Source organism: Wyeomyia smithii, chromosome 3 (assembly GCF_029784165.1).
Source record: "Wyeomyia smithii strain HCP4-BCI-WySm-NY-G18 chromosome 3, ASM2978416v1, whole genome shotgun sequence".
NCBI classification, from domain to species: Eukaryota; Metazoa; Arthropoda; class Insecta; order Diptera; family Culicidae; genus Wyeomyia; species Wyeomyia smithii.
In genome coordinates, this window is record NC_073696.1 from 211181384 (window position 1) to 211200112 (window position 18729).

General features: G+C 36.7%; 2 protein-coding genes and 1 long non-coding RNA gene across 12 annotated transcripts; 1 reads left to right on the forward strand and 2 right to left on the reverse strand.

The window, feature by feature from the left end:
* Nucleotides 1–389: 389 nt before the first annotated feature.
* On the reverse strand, nt 390–1083 carry LOC129732709 (uncharacterized). The gene is made up of 3 exons (XR_008729321.1): nt 864–1083; nt 639–784; nt 390–552 (listed from the first exon to the last, which is right to left on the reverse strand). It is a non-coding gene; the product is annotated as an uncharacterized LOC129732709 (long non-coding RNA).
* Nucleotides 1084–6339: 5256 nt separating this feature from the next.
* Nucleotides 6340–14151, forward strand: LOC129732700 (uncharacterized). 9 transcript variants are annotated; one of them, XM_055693821.1, is made up of 12 exons: nt 6340–6470; nt 7008–7318; nt 8782–9196; nt 9251–9383; nt 9437–9582; nt 9649–9798; nt 9864–10034; nt 10110–10174; nt 10230–10306; nt 10904–11111; nt 11263–11319; nt 11970–14151. In XM_055693821.1, the coding sequence occupies exons 2-12, from the start codon at nt 7179–7181 to the stop codon at nt 13792–13794; spliced, it is 3387 nt and encodes a 1128-aa protein (XP_055549796.1). In that variant the 5' UTR covers nt 6340–6470; nt 7008–7178; the 3' UTR covers nt 13795–14151. The 9 variants fall into 9 exon arrangements, with proteins under 9 accessions (XP_055549796.1, XP_055549794.1, XP_055549793.1 ...); XM_055693819.1 differs by having other exon boundaries at nt 6346–6536; nt 6821–7318; XM_055693818.1 differs by having other exon boundaries at nt 6346–6536.
* A 148-nt stretch (nt 14152–14299) lies between these two features.
* Nucleotides 14300–18582, reverse strand: LOC129732704 (dynein regulatory complex protein 9). 2 transcript variants are annotated; one of them, XM_055693830.1, is made up of 6 exons: nt 18293–18582; nt 17802–18217; nt 17458–17731; nt 17145–17397; nt 16918–17089; nt 14300–16855 (listed from the first exon to the last, which is right to left on the reverse strand). In XM_055693830.1, the coding sequence occupies exons 2-6, from the start codon at nt 17875–17877 to the stop codon at nt 16482–16484; spliced, it is 1149 nt and encodes a 382-aa protein (XP_055549805.1). In that variant the 5' UTR covers nt 17878–18217; nt 18293–18582; the 3' UTR covers nt 14300–16481. The 2 variants fall into 2 exon arrangements, with proteins under 2 accessions (XP_055549805.1, XP_055549806.1); XM_055693831.1 differs by having other exon boundaries at nt 18172–18217; nt 18293–18581.
* Between the last annotated feature and the right edge of the window lie 147 nt (nt 18583–18729).

The following is an 18729-nucleotide window of genomic DNA, read 5'->3' on the forward strand; positions in this document are numbered from 1 at the left end:
GAATTCACTTAGTCATCCGCAACGCTTATCGGAACAAATTCCAAGGTGATCAACCATCTCACTTTAAGAAACGACACTGTATCAGTGAAGAATAATTCAGATTCGATACGACGGTCTGCAAGCACGGCTTAGCCCTGCTGGTGTTTACAAACTCTTCTCAAATGAACAAGGTGGCAGCATGAAATTGCGAATCAACGCACAAAATTGCAACCAATGCAGAACCTGCGACGCAAATCGTCAACTGGGTCATTCCGGAGGTGTGGGTGGTCCGGCCAACAATGGCATGTAACGGGTCCCTACTGCATTCAGAGCCACATTGTGTCTTTCTCTAGACTATAAATTTAAATCAAGAAAGTGCTTCCTTTCAATGAATTTATCGTTACTACCCGTGAAATTTCAAAAAATATATTTACTCTTTTCTAGTTTTTGTTTTACAACATAAAACAGGGGACTCAAAAGAAATAAAACAAAAGTTTTAAAAAAGGTATTACCACACTTGAAGCTTGATTCCAAGAGGTTCCCGATGAGGCCATCATGAACAGTTGTGGTACACTAAAACGGTTAAGAGAAAATTGGCTATAGTTGGAAATTTTAAGAAAATTCTTTAGTCTCAATTATCAAAAAGAAGAAATGAATACTCGCAGATAAAAATCATCAAAACCAGTCCTATATTAAGCCACATCCAACACATCCATGTTCATTTCGAATTAACCTGACGCTTGATAGATTCTGCTGACAACGAAAAAACATTCTGATCAGTAGGTTTGGATGAGTTACTAACAGTCTACAACATAAAAGATGATTAATTACTTAGTATCTACAACACAAGTTTATCACCGCAACAGCGATTTTTTAAAGCTTACCTCTGTGTCTTTATTGACGACTTTGCTAACAGTTTAGGTTTGATCTATCAGATTTCTTGTCAGCATCAGCATATTCTTTTGCTGCTTGAATTTTCACTCCCTTGAACGGAGAAAAATGTAAAATACCTAGCTGCGAACACAAATACTTCATTCAACTGAAGATAAAAGCAAACACAAACACAACGTCAACATAAACGAGTGTGAACTGCCAAACTTTCTACTGGCAGCAATGTCGTTTTGATTAAGGGTGTATTAAAAAAAAAAATTTCATCATAATATTTCATATTCTAAATATTTTGCGATATATCAATAGTGTCTTGCCCCATAAACTTGATGAATAACATATCGTCAGCTGAATTCAGTACTGGCACAACTCAAAATTTTGCAGTTTTGATTTATTGATGGCAAACGATGCCAAATACTATAAAGTTTCATCTCACAAAGACCCGTTTCAAAATTCACAATATTTCCAGAAATATAAGTAGATGTGCCTTTATTGCACAAATCTAAAATATCTTCAAAAAGACAGAAAAATGAGGTTACAATTATTATGACTTGCTCATTACATGCACATGATAGGCCCAAACAAGTTCAATAAAAATGGGAAGTATTTAAATTGGAACTTTCACGAAAATGAAAAAAGAAATTCTTGACGCAAATTTTCAAACGCGTTTTTCTCGAAACTATAAATTTTGAGTTGTGCCAGTATTGAATTCAACTGACGATATAGCTTCTGTAATGTTTTCAAGGTTAACAAAAGTGATCCTTCTATGCAACACAAATGTTAAAGGTACAGATTTTCGGAAGAAAAAGTACAGATGAAAAAGATTTTTGCCCTTCCAGTACAGATGAAAATGTGGCAACACTGCTTCAGTCTCCTGCGGACCTTCCACAGAAACGCATCTAAAGCCTGTAGTACAAATATTTGTCACTTTTTGACAGATAAAAATTTGGTCAAAGATAATTATTTGTCACTCTCCAATTTTAACATGGGGCAAACACGGGCAAACAACAACCATGATGTCAAATAAATTTGACCATTATGTCAGAAGGTCAAATATTTGACCATTAGACAAAGAGTGTACTACAGGCTTAACGCTTCTAGACGAGGGAAATGTTTTCTAAGTCTATATCACATCCTCAGCCCGTGTTCATTATTACAATCCTCGAAAAAATCACATACATTGCCTACTTTAGAACTTAAAATGGAAGCCTTAGGACAAAAAAATGTCATTAGTTCATGAAGTATTGAGCATTTTTGCAACGGTTGTAAGTTATTTTGAATCATTTTTCCTCGATATTCACTAAATAATCGTGACCGGCATAATATTGGAAGAGTAGATTCAGAAAAAAACAAATTTATGGGAGAGTAAGAGCCGGCGAATGCTTGCGAATTTTTGTCCATTTACTAAGATTTATTCAAAATCTTTTTTTTACAATTCAACATTGTTAGCTGATATTTTTTTATTTTTCATTATACAAATAATATATGTATATTAGCTGTCTTCATAATTGTTGATTGCGACGATATTTTGCTGAAGCTTGTTGATAATTTTCTTCAACACATCTTCTTATGTTTGCTTGTAAAGAAACTTATGTAATGGCTTCAGAATTGTTTCAATAGTAAGATTCATGTAATAAATTCAATTTAATCAGTGTTAGATAAGGCAATCCCATTCATTATGATAACGTAAGTATTGTTGGATTTGATTTTTAAAGAAATGGAGTGAATTCTGATTTAGACACATTACGAGCAATTCTTGATGCGTCTTCAACAACAACGATACGCTTGTACCTTGTCAAATAAAAGTTTTTTGCAAAAAAGCACTGCAGATAAATATCGCCAAGTTAGAGTGCCTGTAAATATATAGAGTGGCGACACTGTCAAAATTGGAATAAAAATTATCTGTCAGTGTCATTCCAATTGAGCAAACAACCTATTAAACACGTGTGGGGAAAAGAGAAAGGATGTTGTGTTGCCAGTGTTACCAGCGTTACTTTGGATGACACGGCGCCACTCTAGTTATATATAGGCACTAAACGAAATTCTTTCGCGTGTTGCCAAATATATTACTATAAAAAAATTATTGGGAGACTGAGAATAAAAATACGTAAATTACTGAACAAACGAATTGATTTTGTCTACGGTCTCTGTAACCTTTGTTGCTAAAAATTCCTCTTATTACGGTGTTTAGTCCCTCGTCACCATTTCATTCAACCCTAGGACTGTAAACCTTGTAGGATTCTAGGAGCAAGGCACTAATGATATATTAAGGAATATTTTCAATATCCATGTTACAAAGTATTTATCGTTACATTTTTGGGCACCCCTCTATCTTTATCCTTCGCTGACGTTACATTATCGCTGGAGAGATGTCAATGTAACAGATAAACGATAAATATCATAATATATCAACTAGATATCAACCAATCTCGCGTAATATTATGGAAACATTTTTCATGAAAATAATGGTGTCTAGCCCCTAGGGGCAAGACACTATTGATATATTGCGAAAAATTTCAAATATTCGATATTACAAAGTATTTATCGTTGTATTTTCAGACACCCGTCTACCTGGGAGGGAAAAACGAATGCGAAACTGTGGGAGTGTCAAAACGAACCAGAATGAATTGTCATTGACTGTCAATTTGAACCAAGGGAAATAAAAGCAATTTTTTGTAATGATTATTGTTATGACTGAAAGGTATCGCGTTGCTTGGAAAAATATTCATCGCAAACAGTTTTTGTATTTATTATCGTTTTACAAAATATTTGGGTTTCTTTTAACGTAAAATAATAAATTTCATAGACCTTAAGTAATAATCATGTTAGCGTACTTCGATCATAAAACTTGCGCTTCTCTGGATTTAAGGCTTTGGTTGCAATTTCGAACACACTTCATCGAATGGTCGAATGTTAATCTCTTTTCACAAAAAAATATTGTAAAATTTTTGCAACTGCATGAAACCCCGAAAAATCGATGTCGTTCTCGTACACATTTTCAGAAAGTCTGCTCAAATATATATGAACCACATACATAAGACATACGTAACACTGGCGTTTTTTTCTGGTCACGTTGCCCCATAGTACTCCGTACCTCGTCCTGTCCAACTGCTCGACAAATAATAAACAAAATGATTTTTTTCTCTCGGCTTTATCGAGCCCCAAAGAAAATCCCATAAGGAACTGTCAAAAAGTTATTTTCAAAATCAATGCAGCATTTTTCGAGTAGGAACGAGACAAATGCAGGGCTGCGCGGGTACACCCCAACAAACAATTTTGTTGATTCATAGCTTGTTAAGCTGCTATTGGGCGGATTTCGACTGAACAAAAGCTTAACAAGCTGTTATACAACAAAATTGACTGCCTCAAAAACAACTCAAACAGTGATTTTATTCAGAATGTGGTACCATTCGACAAGTTCATTTTGTACCAACTTATTTGGATGATTTCTTCCTGAGTGTTACGTATATGTCTTATGTATGTGGTTACACGCTATCAAAAAACGACGCATGTGCGTGTTTTCTATTTTAAATGTAGTCTTCGTTTCTCCCTCTCAACCGTCTACCTTTATCACAACAGCACATTAGGGCATCCTTAACGGTGCGCTTCTATACCCCGTTTGGCAGCGCTCTATCATCACTTCACACCGTACCGGTCGCTGCTAAACGCGCTAGAGAAATAGTAGCCGAGCTTCCGGGAAGCATCGCGCTCTCAAATTTAGCAGCCCGATAACAGCGCTGCTAAAGGTTTATGCTGGATGACGCTTAAACTGAAACGATAGCAACGACCGGTGTGAAAACGGGTGAGTGAGCAAAATAGCCGCCCTGTACACAGCCGCCATAACAATTTAAATGGTACCGCACTGTTAAGGATGCCCTTATTAACGGAGTGATATGAATGTGACAGATAAACGATAAATATCAAAATATATCTACCAATATCGTATAATATTACCAGGGGCCTAAAAACGTCAACATTTTGCCTACCAATCATATATTTATGACGGCGGTAATATTTCATTTCAAATACTTACAAAACTTATCTTATTCATTGAAAGTGCACATTGTACTGAAAACAAATGTTGAGCTCTTGTTTTTTCCATCTAAAACGACATTTACTCGTGAATAAGTCTACCGAAAAAATGGGACGTTTACTCTATTTCACTTGTTTTGGGGCGAACCAACCAAAAAGTGGGTACCAGAAACGCTGGTACCAGAATCAATGAGTGGTAGATGGAAAATGTATGGAGTTTGACAGCCACAAGAGCCTCCTGAATATTACCGAAATATTTCTCCCAAAAATAAAGGCTCCAAGCGAAGTGAATATTTTGCAGGTTGCATTTTCCACTCGTGTGAAAAAAATGAACATTTTGTATAAGATTTTCACTTCGCTTGAAACTCTAAACAGAGCTTATTCGTTCTCTTACGGTGAAATGAGAGACAAGTCTAAAATTTAAATGTAACAAAATGTTTCTCTGCATGTTAAAAATTGTACTTTTTTTCGCAACCTGGTTGATGAAGCAAGTGGCTTTAAACTGCCACGACGCTACTGCGCCTGGAGATGTCTTGACCAAAACTATGGCTTCGCGCGAAGGACCCTTATATCTGGGTATCGATTTTAAATGTAAAATTGAATATCGACTCATCGACTAACTACGATAGATTCGGAGGAGGCTGATTCACGCAATGAAACAAAACAATCCAACAAAATGTATTGGTAATTTGTGTTTCGAAGCAGTATACAGACATTTTATATGTACTATAGAGTTCTCTAAGCGAAAACCACGGGGATGGCACCGCTGTCAGCTACCACACATTTGACGCGTTACCAACATCACTGGCACTGGCACCCGAAAAATGGTCAGTTTACCCTTATCTTATGTTGATCCGGGCAAACCGACCAAATATTGACTGCAGTTATTGACAGCATATCAGATAATTTTGAGCAATTTCTCAAGATTTTTGTATGTAATGTGATATTCTAAGTTATATTTTGTACAATAATTGTGCCCCAAAATATATAGAAGCAAATTGTGACGGCATAAAAGGAAGCTTTGTGATGAACGGTACAGAAATAGATGTTCGTAACGCTTGAAGGCTACCATACCAATCCCTTGGCGAAAACACACGAACACTACGACACGGCCCGCTTTACACTGTATATTGAAATTTGTGATAGTGTGAATCAAACTCGGTAGTTTTTTATTCTCTCTTTTAGATGACAGTTCTCACAGGTGACAAAAAATTCTTACAGCTAACAAAGAAAAATTGAATACATCGCTCTAATACAAACGCGCCTGGAGAACTCTATACAGACTTGTCAAAAAAAATCTGGCATCTCTGGTTCACACTCCCCTGATTCGCCCACTTTCGCCAAATTCACCTATTTTTATGTTGCTTTCTACGAGCGTGTTTAAACCGTTCAAACATATGACGGTAGAACGTTACGAACGATCAGCAATAAGGAAAGTCCCTAAATAATTAGGTGACATACAAAAAGAGAAACATCAAAACGCGAAAATTCGTCGTCGCAATCGATTCCGCTGGAAAACGGTGACCGCAAAAACGGAAAATTTTTTCGTTTTTGAATGTACACAAGAGAATGTAGTGGATTTAGAAATTATCTCAATATTATCTCATTGAGCGCAAAATATTTCATGCAAATAAGAGGTGCGAAAAAAACGGTGCTATGCATAAACTTGTTTCAGTGACTTGATACGGGAGAAAAACAAGTGGCCATCGTTACCTAGTTTACTAATATTTTCTTAAAACATTGATAACGAAGAAAGTTAGAAAACCATGAAATCTTTTTAAGTTTACTAGTCTGATAAATCACCAGCAAAAACTTGCATCTTTTAGAAATTTAAAAATACAGAGCGTGTCTGCATTCTATCATGCATTTAAAAAAAAACGAGTTTCGCATATTGCTCCACTTTCTTCATACGTCTTTCTAGATTGCTTCTCTTTCTCTGCAAAACGCAATTTGTTATGCTGGTTATGCTAAATTAATCGCTTGAACAGTTAATAGTGATTACGCTACGAACGGAAAACATTTGACCCTCTAGTGGCCGGTATCATTGCATTTTACATGAGAAGAAAAGCATGAAAATTATTCCAGTTAGCATAATTAATGTTTTCTAGATCAAAATCAACAGTTAAGTTTAGTGTACATTCCTACCATGAAATGAAATCAATGAATTATATGTGTCTGTCTTTGCAAATTGGGCAGAACCAAGAAAAGATACAACCAGTTGAATACCCGAACTTTTCTGTTCAATAGACTTTAGCAACGAGTAACCTTCTGAAAAAAACATGGATGAAGACGACCTAATTGCTCGAGCAAAAGCAGAGCGAGCCAAGATCTTTGAGCGTTATGAAGTGGGACGAGCAGAAGGTGCCGTCATCGATGCCTGGGAAGATCCGGCGTTCGAGGTCTATCATCAAACCGATCGGTGCGTATATCAGCTAGTATTTCCATGCAAACAAGTTACCTTTCTATATTACCTACTAGTGTTTTGCAATCAATCGTGTTTAGAAATAGCAGTGAAAAAATGGTAGGCGGCGAGTTTGACACCCTCGACCAATGCGTTTATGTTAACATCTGAAACTTTTAACTTTGCAATACGCCTACTTGTTAAAGGCGTTCGACTGGCTGTGGAAGTTTGTAGTTCACAATACTGCCAATGCTGGTAACAACTCACAACTCGCATTCACTTCAAAATGCAGATTTAATTTTTCAAAATTTTCTTTAGTAATGCTCACTAGTCATTTGCGATTTTTTCAAATCATCGTGCGAAATACTCACCGATCTACAAAACAAAAAAAAATAAAAAAGAGGGTTGCTAGTTGTTCCGGCAAAAATAAAATATTTTTTCGGATAAGCGATTATGATACTTTAACAATTCATAACTCATAAACCGTATCTCTGAGATAGTATTTCCACTATTTTTGAACTCGTGAGAAACATACGTCGAAACTGTATTCTACGTTTTATTCGGTTGAAAACCTAGTGCATGTGAAAAACTTCAGAACACTCGAAAATTCACAGTATGAGTCATAAAATGGCATTCGTTGCGCATAACAGAAAAAACATAAGGAGATAAGAGGCAGAAAGTAGGCAAAGATTTGGAATTCTTTAAATTAGTTTTTATTCCACAGTAAAACGATATTTTTTACGTCAACACTATAAAATACGTTGCCTTTTAATATTAAAATTTGATATCGGCAAGATGTCGAATACTACATAAAGTTGTTGATATGACATCCCTGGATTATTTCCTGCGAAATAATTTTAGGCTACTCATTTTTGGTCAGAAAACCTTATCAAACATTGGTCTATACTCTCAGGTCTATAAAGGTCACTTGATAACAAAAGATGTTGTTTTGGGGTAGCTAAACAATTAAAAAAATGGCATTCCAGCCAATGTTTTTGAACCCTGCATCAATGCACTTGCATTCGCATTAGCATTGATTTTTGATTCTTCATCAAGTCATGATAAATATTTTCCAAGCTGTTAGAAAAGCTCTCATTTTTCCGGTTCACAATATGACTTCGTTAAGAAACCGTCTACTGCAACGAATCGTGTAACATGAACTCAGCGTCTTTGAAGATTGCTGTAAAAAAACACTCAATACTTCCAAATCATATGTTTTTCTTTGAGAGAAAGCTACAACAGGTTTTTATCGACTACGTTTTGTGAGACACTTCTGAAAAAAAAGAATGAAAAAAAGGTTTGTTACAAATTACAAGATTATACAATGCTCGTTAGTGTAATATTCATTGTTGTTTTGTTTTCGAATACGAAATTGTTCCAACAAATGATACATTCTATCTGAGAAGTAACAATTCGTTTACAAACAACTAAACCAATTGCCGTGTATATTCTTATCCTACGCTACTCTTTATCCGCTCCAGATATGGTTTCATCCACGACAAACGCCTACCCCAGAAGCATGATCCACACGAAACCAAAGCGAACGAAATCGAGATGGAACGGGTCAAGAAGTGGCTCAAAATGCTCAATAGGTGGGGTGACAAGTCAACACTATCAAAGTTGCACAAACGCGTCTACAAAGGCATCCCGGATAGTCTGCGGTCGCAGGTTTGGTGCAAGCTGCTTAATTTGAAGGAAATTATGAAAGATGCAAAGAATCGAAACAAATATCAGGAAATGCTATCCCTAGCACATGAATGGGGCACAGAGGCGAGACAGATCGACTCGGACGTTAATCGACAGTTTCGGGAGCACGTGTTCTATCAAGAACGGTACAGTCTCAAGCAAAAGAGTTTGTATAATGTACTAGTGGCGTACAGCATGTACAATTCTGAGGTGCGTTTGACCGATCTGTGGAGCAAACATATTCTATATTTCGTTTTTTTGCAGGTTGGCTATTGCCAAGGAATGTCTGGTCTGGCCGGTGTGCTGCTTATGTATATGGACGAAGAAGAGGCTTTCTGGGCGCTTAGCATACTACTATCAAACAAGAAATATGCTATGCACGGATTATTCATTGAGGGTATGATAATAGTGTAGAAAATGGACGAGTTTTTTATATCTCTAAAATTATAGGCTTTCCAAAGTTAACGCGATTTCTAGCTCATCATGATAAAATAATAGCCAAATTCATACCAAAGTTGAAGAAACACTTTGACCAGTACAACCTGGACTCAATACTCTATTCATTGAAATGGTTCTTTGTTGTGTTCATAGAACGGGTATGGGGCAGCAATTCAGATAACTTTCAGTACAGTAACAGTAATGGTTATCCTTGATTATCCTAGATACCGTTCAGCCTATGTTTACGCGTGTGGGATATCTATCTGCTAGACGGCGAAAAGGTTGTTACCGCTATGGCTTACACCATTTTACGTCTGCACAAGTCGAAAATTTTGAAACTGAAAGATATGGATCTGATTGTGCAATATATACAGGTAGGTTTGCTGTTTCAGAATAACATGGATTAAAAAGTTTATTCGAGTTTTGTCACAATGCTTAGACCAAACTTCATATTGACTTCGGGTATGACGACGACTTTGTCATTCAGTCACTGGAAAAGTGTATGGAGGAGTTGCGAAAAGCTGGCATGGAGCTTCCACCGCCGCCAAGTGAGATCGAACTGCCGAAAAAGCCTTTTGGTGTGTTTGTCGAACCAACAGTTGAGGCTAAGGTAATTGAAAAGAACTGTGCACCGTCATCGATAGTTTATTATTACAGTGCTTAACATCAGTTGTCTGCTTTTCAGATTGGCCGACGCAAGCAGGAATTCACCAAAACGGAAAAGGAAGTGACAGAAACGGTTAAAACTAAGTATATATTCAGGAACTATTACTCAATTCGATTTATCAAACGTAACTTTTTTTAGAAGGGAAATTACAACTCAAGAGATTGCGAATCTTAACCAAAGCAATGGAAGCGGATCTAACAATCAACTTAATACTGGTATGTATCAAAAATCTCTTCGATTGCACAGTAACTGGTTTTAATTGAATTATTAACGGAGATAGGTGCGTGCTTCTTCAGACTATAAGTAACTTCCAAGTAGGTTAAAAACAAAATTCAACTTTTTTTATTTATGCAGTGTGTCAATCATTTTATTTTCTATTAAAAATGTTTGTAAACCTAGTCAGTGCTAAAAATATAATATTTATCTGCGCTGGCCTTAGGAACTGAAAATCAAGTGACAAAATATTAGCTAAATATTTTATTATGTTTTTCACAAGTATTTTAATTCTTGGCTACCAAAAAAACAAGTTCGCCCCTTCGGAACATTTGATCTCTGTTTTCTTCTTTTCCGTTTATAGTGCTGCCACGTGTTTGTATTTAGGATACGCTTTAAATAAACTTTATCCATAGAAAACATGTGCACAAGGAATGTGAGGTGTGTAATTAGCTTTTCATGATAAGAAAAATCGTCATAGCACCTTCTTCGAAAATCAACATTTTATACGCTCACATTGCACGAATCCCTGTTATAATTATTCAGTAAAAAAAATCGATCGGCTTCCGTAATTTTTGTCTATCTTTATCATTTTCCAGTTCACATTCCGGAATCCGAAGATGGCGGCTCATTGCTGGGCAGTTCGCGTAAATCGCTGGCAGATACGTCCATTACTTCAACTGCAGATTTAAGTGTCATGTCGGGAGGCCAGAGTCAACGCTCACAACCAGCGTTTGAGCTGTGCTACGACGATCATCCCAAAACTATTGAGAGTGGCGATGAAGGCGAAGGAGAGAGTAGTCCGGGGTAAGTATATCTATAAAGTTAGTCAATCAATCGAGTTAAACTTTTAGTGCGTTTTACTGAAATGGTGCATAAAAGTTCTATAATATCGGAATTAGTTTATGCTCATTTATGTTTAGATTTAACTAGTTAAATTATCAAATACTTGTTTCAGATGGCGAAAACGACCAAAGATTCTTTCGGTTAAACGTAAACATTTGAAAGGCCCAACGTAAGTGTTGTGGTTTTTGCATAGGTTCTATCTTTTAGAAGTCAATCTACTATTGCGCTAGCAGATGTACGAAGTTCGCTAGATGCAATACATTTGTTACTATTTTCTCGTAGATTCTTTTGCTAGTTTTTTTTACTGTTGTACAATACTTTAATGTTTAATTATGGTGGTACGGGTACAGTTCACTCGAAGCAAACACGAAAAAATCGGTGAAAAGATCTTCTTTTGTTTCCTCAAGATACCGGTTTGCACCTTGTTTTTGGTATTAGTACTGAAAGCATAAACTACTGTTTTTGGTATTAGTACTGAAAGCATAAACTTAAAAAGGGTTGTACCTACAAACTTAAAAACGGAATGTGAAGATTGACTTCCAATAAACCAATTAATAAGACAAACATCATAGTTGCTCTGAAGGTCAGAAATTCAACACTTGTCATGTTCGGAGGAGTTGTTAACCATAACTATAGAAATGTATATATTTAAGTCAAAGGTTTGGTTACTGTTTGGGTTTAAAGAGAAGTAAAATAGAACAGGGTTGTCCGTATGGTATATTTTTTAAGTAAGCACTTACGTTCATGCGCACCAAAAATAAACTAAACATTCATTTTAGCAATATATCTGAGACTATTGACCTCTTCTTCTCCCTTCAGATCCGCCGTCGGCTCGATGAGCGTAGTAGCACGCAGCCCTTCGGCACAACTAACAACGCCGCGTGCAATGTCCCCGCAGGATGTGGTACGTATTTATGTTCCCCCGGCACCCCCCGACGAGTTGCGTAGAGTGACACCTCATTCAGACTCCACGACCACTATGGTTTCCGCTGGAGCAATTGGAAACGTAACTAGTGCTAGCAAAGAATCACCGAGCAAAGCTGCGAATGCCAACCGATTTTCCAATGGTTCGAACTATTCCGGCGGAGGAACGCCAATTGTAATGAGCCGGCAGGGTACTTATAATGACTACGAAGATGAGGAAGACAACGTTAGGACTAGAAGAAACAGTGAGATTGAACTGTACCAACAGCAGCAACCGGCTTACAGTAGCGGGAAGTTTGATTGTGGCAGCGACTATGGCACTACTGCCTCATCGATTCAAAACTACGCAGTGAATGGACGGTCCACTTCTAGCTCAAGACGCGGTAGTATGTCCCGAAAATCTCCTGCACCCATGCTAGATGGGGAATTTATCATTGAGTGTAGTCATTTAAAGAACAGGAAGTATGTACCAGAGCACCATACCAGTCATTCTAGCTTATCGCAAGCAATAACAGCCAGTGTACGAGGAAGAAACGGGTCTGAAAGTAGTATCCATAGGATGACTTCATTTGAAGAGTTGGCGAAGAGCAAGTATTTAAGTGGAAGTAACAGCAGTTTGTTGAAAAATTTAAATGACGATTACATCATAAGGCAGATGGTGCGAGCCAAGGGAAACCGATTAACAAAAAGTGAAATTTACGACACGATTGACAGCAGCGAAAGTGGAAGCAATGATAGATATGAAATGTACGCATCGGTTAAAGCGCAGCATATCTCGCGAGGGCACAAGAGCGATTATAACATTCAGTACAAGAATCTCTCTACAAGGAATTGCATCCCAGGGAGCGCTAGTGCCAATGATTACAACAGTATCGAATATAAAACATTCAAAACTAGACAAAGCAGTCGGGAAAGCGGAAACGATAGCAGTCCATTTGACTATGACCTGTTGCCAGATGGTCGTCAGGAAAATACTGCTCTTCGCGATTATGACCGATTTTTCAACAACGAAGATGACGATGAGGATAAACTGCTCAACAAATCTTCGGATGAGTCTTCCACTAGTCCTCCACCGCACAGACAGATTCAGCATATTCAAAAATCAAGCTCCGTAGCCAAAAGTCCTAGCAATGAAAGCGTTCCGTTGCTGTCTTCACCTTTTTCTAGCAGCCGTAAACCTTTGAATCTCTCCTCATCAATTCCCGTCAGCAACAGTATGAAACGCAACAAATACTCAGCAGACCCATTCCAAATGGAGCTGCCATTAGCCACGACATCTCATCGTAGAGATACCAACGAGTCAGTGTCCTCAACGGCTTCTACAACATTCGGGTCTAGATCGCACCAGCAAACGACACCTAGTTCTCGAATTCCGGTTGTTAAATCTCCGACGTCCCCTACTGCGTCTCTGCAAGGCTCTTTGCGACAGCAAAATCGGTCACGTATTCCAACATCACATCAACATACGAGCAATGGTAGTCGGATACCGCCTCCAGCCTCGTCACATTTCTCGCCAACGTTGTCGGGACCATCGTCGTTAACGTCGTCCTCGTATTCTCAGCGAGGGGCCGGAAATCAATCCTACGAATCAGGCACAGGCGGACATTCACGTTCGCGCATTGCTTCGTCTATATCAGCTCATCAGATACGGCAGTCGACAACCGATACGAATAAAATCCGCATAAAGGTAAACCAATCTCAATCTTACAGTTCCGGCTAGGCGCTAAGCATAGGTAACTTTTAAGTAGGAACGCCAAATACCTTTCCACACTCTAGTGTGGGGTCATGTTTCAAAATCATTCCGGTGACTAGCATGTAAGCCTTTTATTTGACTCCAAGTTGATTGAAAATTGGTTCGATTGGAGCTTTTAAGCGCATAAAAGACTGTGGATTTCGAATCTGTATTAAATGGCAATTCCTTTCCCCCGTAGGTACATCTTTTTTTAGCTCACATGTTTCGAAATTTTGTTGCAATAAATGCAAATAAAACAGCTAAAATAACGTACTTGCATTTACTGCACTTACTGCAAGTAGAAAAACGTGTTACAAATGTGTACGTAGAGAGTAAAACGAAAAGGCAATATATATATATATATATATATATATATATATATATATATATATATATATATATATATATATATATATATATATATATATATATATATATATATATATATATATATATATATATATATATATATATATATATATATATATATATATTTTATTCAATATGTTAATTAGATCGTCATTGTGAGATGCTGTTTAACATGTATAGTAGGTAACAAGTAGCCAGTTTTACACAAGCGGTGCGCTTCGTGTTCTATATTCTATCCATACACATAAGTACGAAAACATTCCATGACGTGGTAATAGAACAACAACAAAAATGACGAGAAGAGTAATGAAACATTTCAAACTGGATTTATGTCGAAACGTTTTATTTTATTCTCAATTTCAAAGTACGATATTTCCTGTTGGTATTCTTCCATGGTTCACTATTTTTGAAGAGTAAATCACGAAACAGTTTTTCAGATTAGGGACTGCGTAATAAGGACATTATTTTCCATTAAACGGTCTCTTGACTAAGATTTGTTGACTTAATTTCACCTTCAAGGAATCCGTTTCGATTTAAAAATTTCGTGTTGAAAGAGCCAAGTGAACTATTGTTGCCCATAAAATTCAGCAATCCTGACAATACTGACCGTTATCAAGTCCTCAGTCGATCTGTGCCCTTGTCATGTTCATTCGTGCAGCGAATAAATTTCCATAGTCAGGGAAATCGCTGCCGCTTTTTTTAACACTGGTTAGGCCGCTTATAATGGCCAGTAACATGATGCACACGCAATAAACATTTCACAGCAATAAATTATAAATTATCGCTTATTCTGTTCATGATATGCATCACCTAACTGAAACAGGAGCCAGATGCGGATTTATTTTTTTGATGTTTTTCAGTCGAACAGATTTTAACAGAGTACAATTTTCTTCAGCGAGCTAATCGTTTTCGCCTTAGTTCAGATAGGACTGAGAGCTGGAAACTAACTTACTCAGTTGTATCATAACGGGTTGATACTGAAGTGGTTCTTTAAATTATACAACGCCAAAAAACGGATCACCAAACCCTGAAAATGTCAGCAATTTTGCATATATCTATATAAGATTATGAGATTTTTTTTAACTTTTTACGATCTTTTATAATAATTTTTTCCAGTATTGATATTTAGTTTTCCTTTCTTAGACAAAATTGTTTGGAAAATTTTTCACATTTGTTCCGTTGAAGACTAACCAAATAATGTTTAAATAAATATAAAACTTAAAAACTATTCTACCCCTTTTCGTTGTAATTTCGCTTGTATAATTTTATAAAGGACCAAAAAATGAGGCCCCAATTTTTCAATATGTAACAAAATGTTCGACATTATTATCGATTTTACAGAAAGCAGTGAAGAAAAACAAATCTATTCAAAACTTTGCAAAACTCCAACATGTTAATTAACTATTAAGACACCAATCCCAGCAACATTGCCTCTACCGATCTCATGCTTTTGTATCACCTCAGTTGAAAGACCTTAAAATTACCTATAACTCTATACTCGAAGCTAAGTGACTACTGCATCATACAAATACAAAGGCTCAATATTATCAAAAACTTTCTTTAAAAAAAATACCAGCCTGTAATGCAGCTACAATAATCTACATTGTGATCTGAATAGAGTTAAACTAAATCGTACAACGTTTTCCTTGTCCCTAATCGCTGCTTGTTTTAATGAAAATGTTCTCTGTTTTCCTGTGTACACCGTAACAACACACACTAAATGTTTCCTAAAAACTGAATTTTTTTGTTTCTATAAAATATTTGTCGAAAGAGTCAATAATCTCGTGCTTTATGTTAACTGAAACATCAGCATATGTTTAATCTGGTATGACCCAAAAAATAATGATTTTTTACACAGTAAAGTAAAATCATTTGTATTGATCAATAGCAAATGCGAATATTTATTAAATTATTTTCTATATATGTATATTACAGATATAATGTCTTAGAATGGATTATATTTAGAAGGAATAAGAAGAATTGACTTTTATTTTCGAGGCGATAAAAACGCGATGGATAGTTAAAACCATGAATCTATTCGCTGTCAGTGTGTTGAATTTGATTTGTGTTTTTTTAACACTGATACTTTTATTCTATGTTTATATAAGAATGTTTCAGCGATACAGCAGATACACTTCATTTTTAATAAAAGTTGAAAATCATTTGTAATTAACTCTAATCTCATAGAACAAAAAGAATCTAATTTTAGATTGAAATATGAGATACCGATCATGTGGAGAGCTACGTTCAATCAACGATTAGAAAAATAGACGAGAGAATGAATAGATTATTACTTCCGAAACCGACTATTTGCCCTTTTTCCCAGCCGCCTTTTTAGATGCCTTTGGCGGTTTAGACTTCTTCTTTTTCTTGAATGGTCCAAGACCCTTCCGAACCATGGTTCCACGCCACCAAGCTTGTATTTTGATGGCAGATCGCATTTGCTTGTCAGCGAAGGCCATTTGCTTTTCTCGCTCCTTCTTCGACTCGGCGCAAATTTTAATCTCCTTCTCGCGATGTTTATAGAGAATCACCATTTCTTCGTACTTCACCTTCAGTTCAGCAATGTGCTCTTTGTGGCGCATAATGTCACTATCGAAAGCTTTAATTTCCTTCTGGTATTTGTCCATCCAAAACGTGATTTTTTCGTTGATCAGACCGATGCAGTAGTTGATGTAAACTGTAATAGTAAAGCTAATGCTGTATTCCAAGTAAAAGTAGGGCATTCCTTCTCGAACGTACCATCTATTTCGCTTTTTAATCTTAATTCGCGTTCGATATTATTACTGGTTTCTTTTGAACATTGGATGAGATCGTTTTCCTTACTCTCGATCACTATTTGTGCTTGCTCATGACGTGTACTTTCCCATTTGTGTACAAGTCTAGATTTTACATCATTCTCGATACGAGTCTCCTGTAACGAATTTTTCATGCATGAAATCCGACCTTTAACCAGACGTTTCTCAAACCTGTATTTTAGTTTCCAAATCAAAAATTTCATCGTTCAACTGATTCAGCGTCGCCTTACGTTCCTTCGTTTCTCCATCAAGACGCGCCTGAAATTTTTTAAGCGTTTTCTCGTTCAAAATGCTATCTCTTATCAGTTGATGTTCTTCCCGCTCGCTCTGTATGTCAATGTCCATGAAGGTTTGCAGTGTTTCGAATGTTCCCTGTTCTGCCATCTCGACATGAGTATCGGCAAGTAATTTTCTTAAACTTGAGCTGTTGAAAAAAAAATCGGCTAGATATAAACCGTACAAACCTAAATTAGATCCTACACACATATCATTCTTCAACTTCACCATAATCATCATCCCCATTGCCACCTCTACGGTCTGATTCTCGTTCAGCGTCCTGTTCTTGTACGAAGGATCGAATCGCACGTGCATCGGTGGCTTAACAGTTACTGCTGCACTTGACTGGTCATCCTCCATATTAACAATGATCAGCTTGAAAATAGTTTCCTCAATCACCGAATTGATTATCGCACTTTCAATAACGCTGAAACGAGTCTTTGTTCCATTTCTGCTACCGCTCGGTGAATCGTACGTAGATGCTTAAGTGTGTGAATGTTTAGTATATTTGGTATTAGTTCGTATTTAGTTCTGAACTAAAAAAAATCTTACCAACGCTTTTTTCGCTGGCATCTTCGCTCTCCGAAGATTCAAGCAATATTTTATTATCGTTCAAATTTGCCAACATGTTTTAGATTTTTCATGCTCAAATAATAAACTAGTAACTAAAATTTCGTATCTAAGCAGTTTAAAAATAATGTGCGCATGTGTGAAATATTTGTTTAAGTTAATCGCTAACCAGCAGTTTTTAGGGAGGCTTCGTAGCCCAGTGGTCGAACGATATTGGGTATTTAGGGCTGACTATAAAAATGCATCTTATCTCACACAGAATGAAAGTTTGTGCATTGAAAACAAATTTTAGAAAACATGCAAACATTTTTTATTGACAAATGCCTTAAAATTGTCTTGTTAGAATACTAACAATATACTGTCGTATCTCTACTTTTCCTCATCGTCATCTGTATCATCTGTGAGGTAGAATAAAAGAGAAAATATTTCCAATGCAAGCGGTAATTCACAAACGAAACTTTACGATTGCAAACCTGGTTCTTGTGTTTTTTCTCCATTATTCCCACTTGCCTCTTCCTGGAGTAGGCGTGTCAGTGCTGCATTTGAGGATTCCTTCAAAGTCCTGAGCGATGTAATCAAAGCTTCAAGATTGTTGCCACTTAAAGTGTCCTCCAGTTTGGTTACTGTTCCTCCGCGGGTCACTTCAAAAAGCACTTGCAACATTTCTTTGGCCAATAGTTTTTTGGCTGGAAAAATTAGTAGCGAACAAATTTCTAGGTTGTGCTTTTGTTTACAAAACAATCTACACTGTGAAAAACTAATCTACCTTAACACGAAATAAGGGTTGAATTTAAACGGTGTTAATGATTCTGGATAATATATGTTCTAAAAAGGACATTACTGTAGTACATATTCAAATCAATTTGTTTTCAACCAAAAAATCAGCTGATATTCAATTTCAACAAATATT

Coding starts and splice junctions, on each gene's coding strand:
- LOC129732700 (XM_055693821.1), top strand. CDS start 7,179: ATGGATGAAGACGACCTAATTGCTCGAGCAAAAGCAGAGCGAGCCAAG. Junction 9,384..9,436: donor GCACGGATTATTCATTGAGG/GTATGATAATAG, acceptor CTAAAATTATAG/GCTTTCCAAAGTTAACGCGA. Junction 10,035..10,109: donor AACCAACAGTTGAGGCTAAG/GTAATTGAAAAG, acceptor TCTGCTTTTCAG/ATTGGCCGACGCAAGCAGGA.
- LOC129732704 (XM_055693830.1), bottom strand. CDS start 17,877: ATGTTGGCAAATTTGAACGATAATAAAATATTGCTTGAATCTTCGGAG. Junction 17,732..17,801: donor TGCCAGCGAAAAAAGCGTTG/GTAAGATTTTTT, acceptor CACACACTTAAG/CATCTACGTACGATTCACCG. Junction 17,090..17,144: donor ATTTGGAAACTAAAATACAG/GTTTGAGAAACG, acceptor AATTCGTTACAG/GAGACTCGTATCGAGAATGA.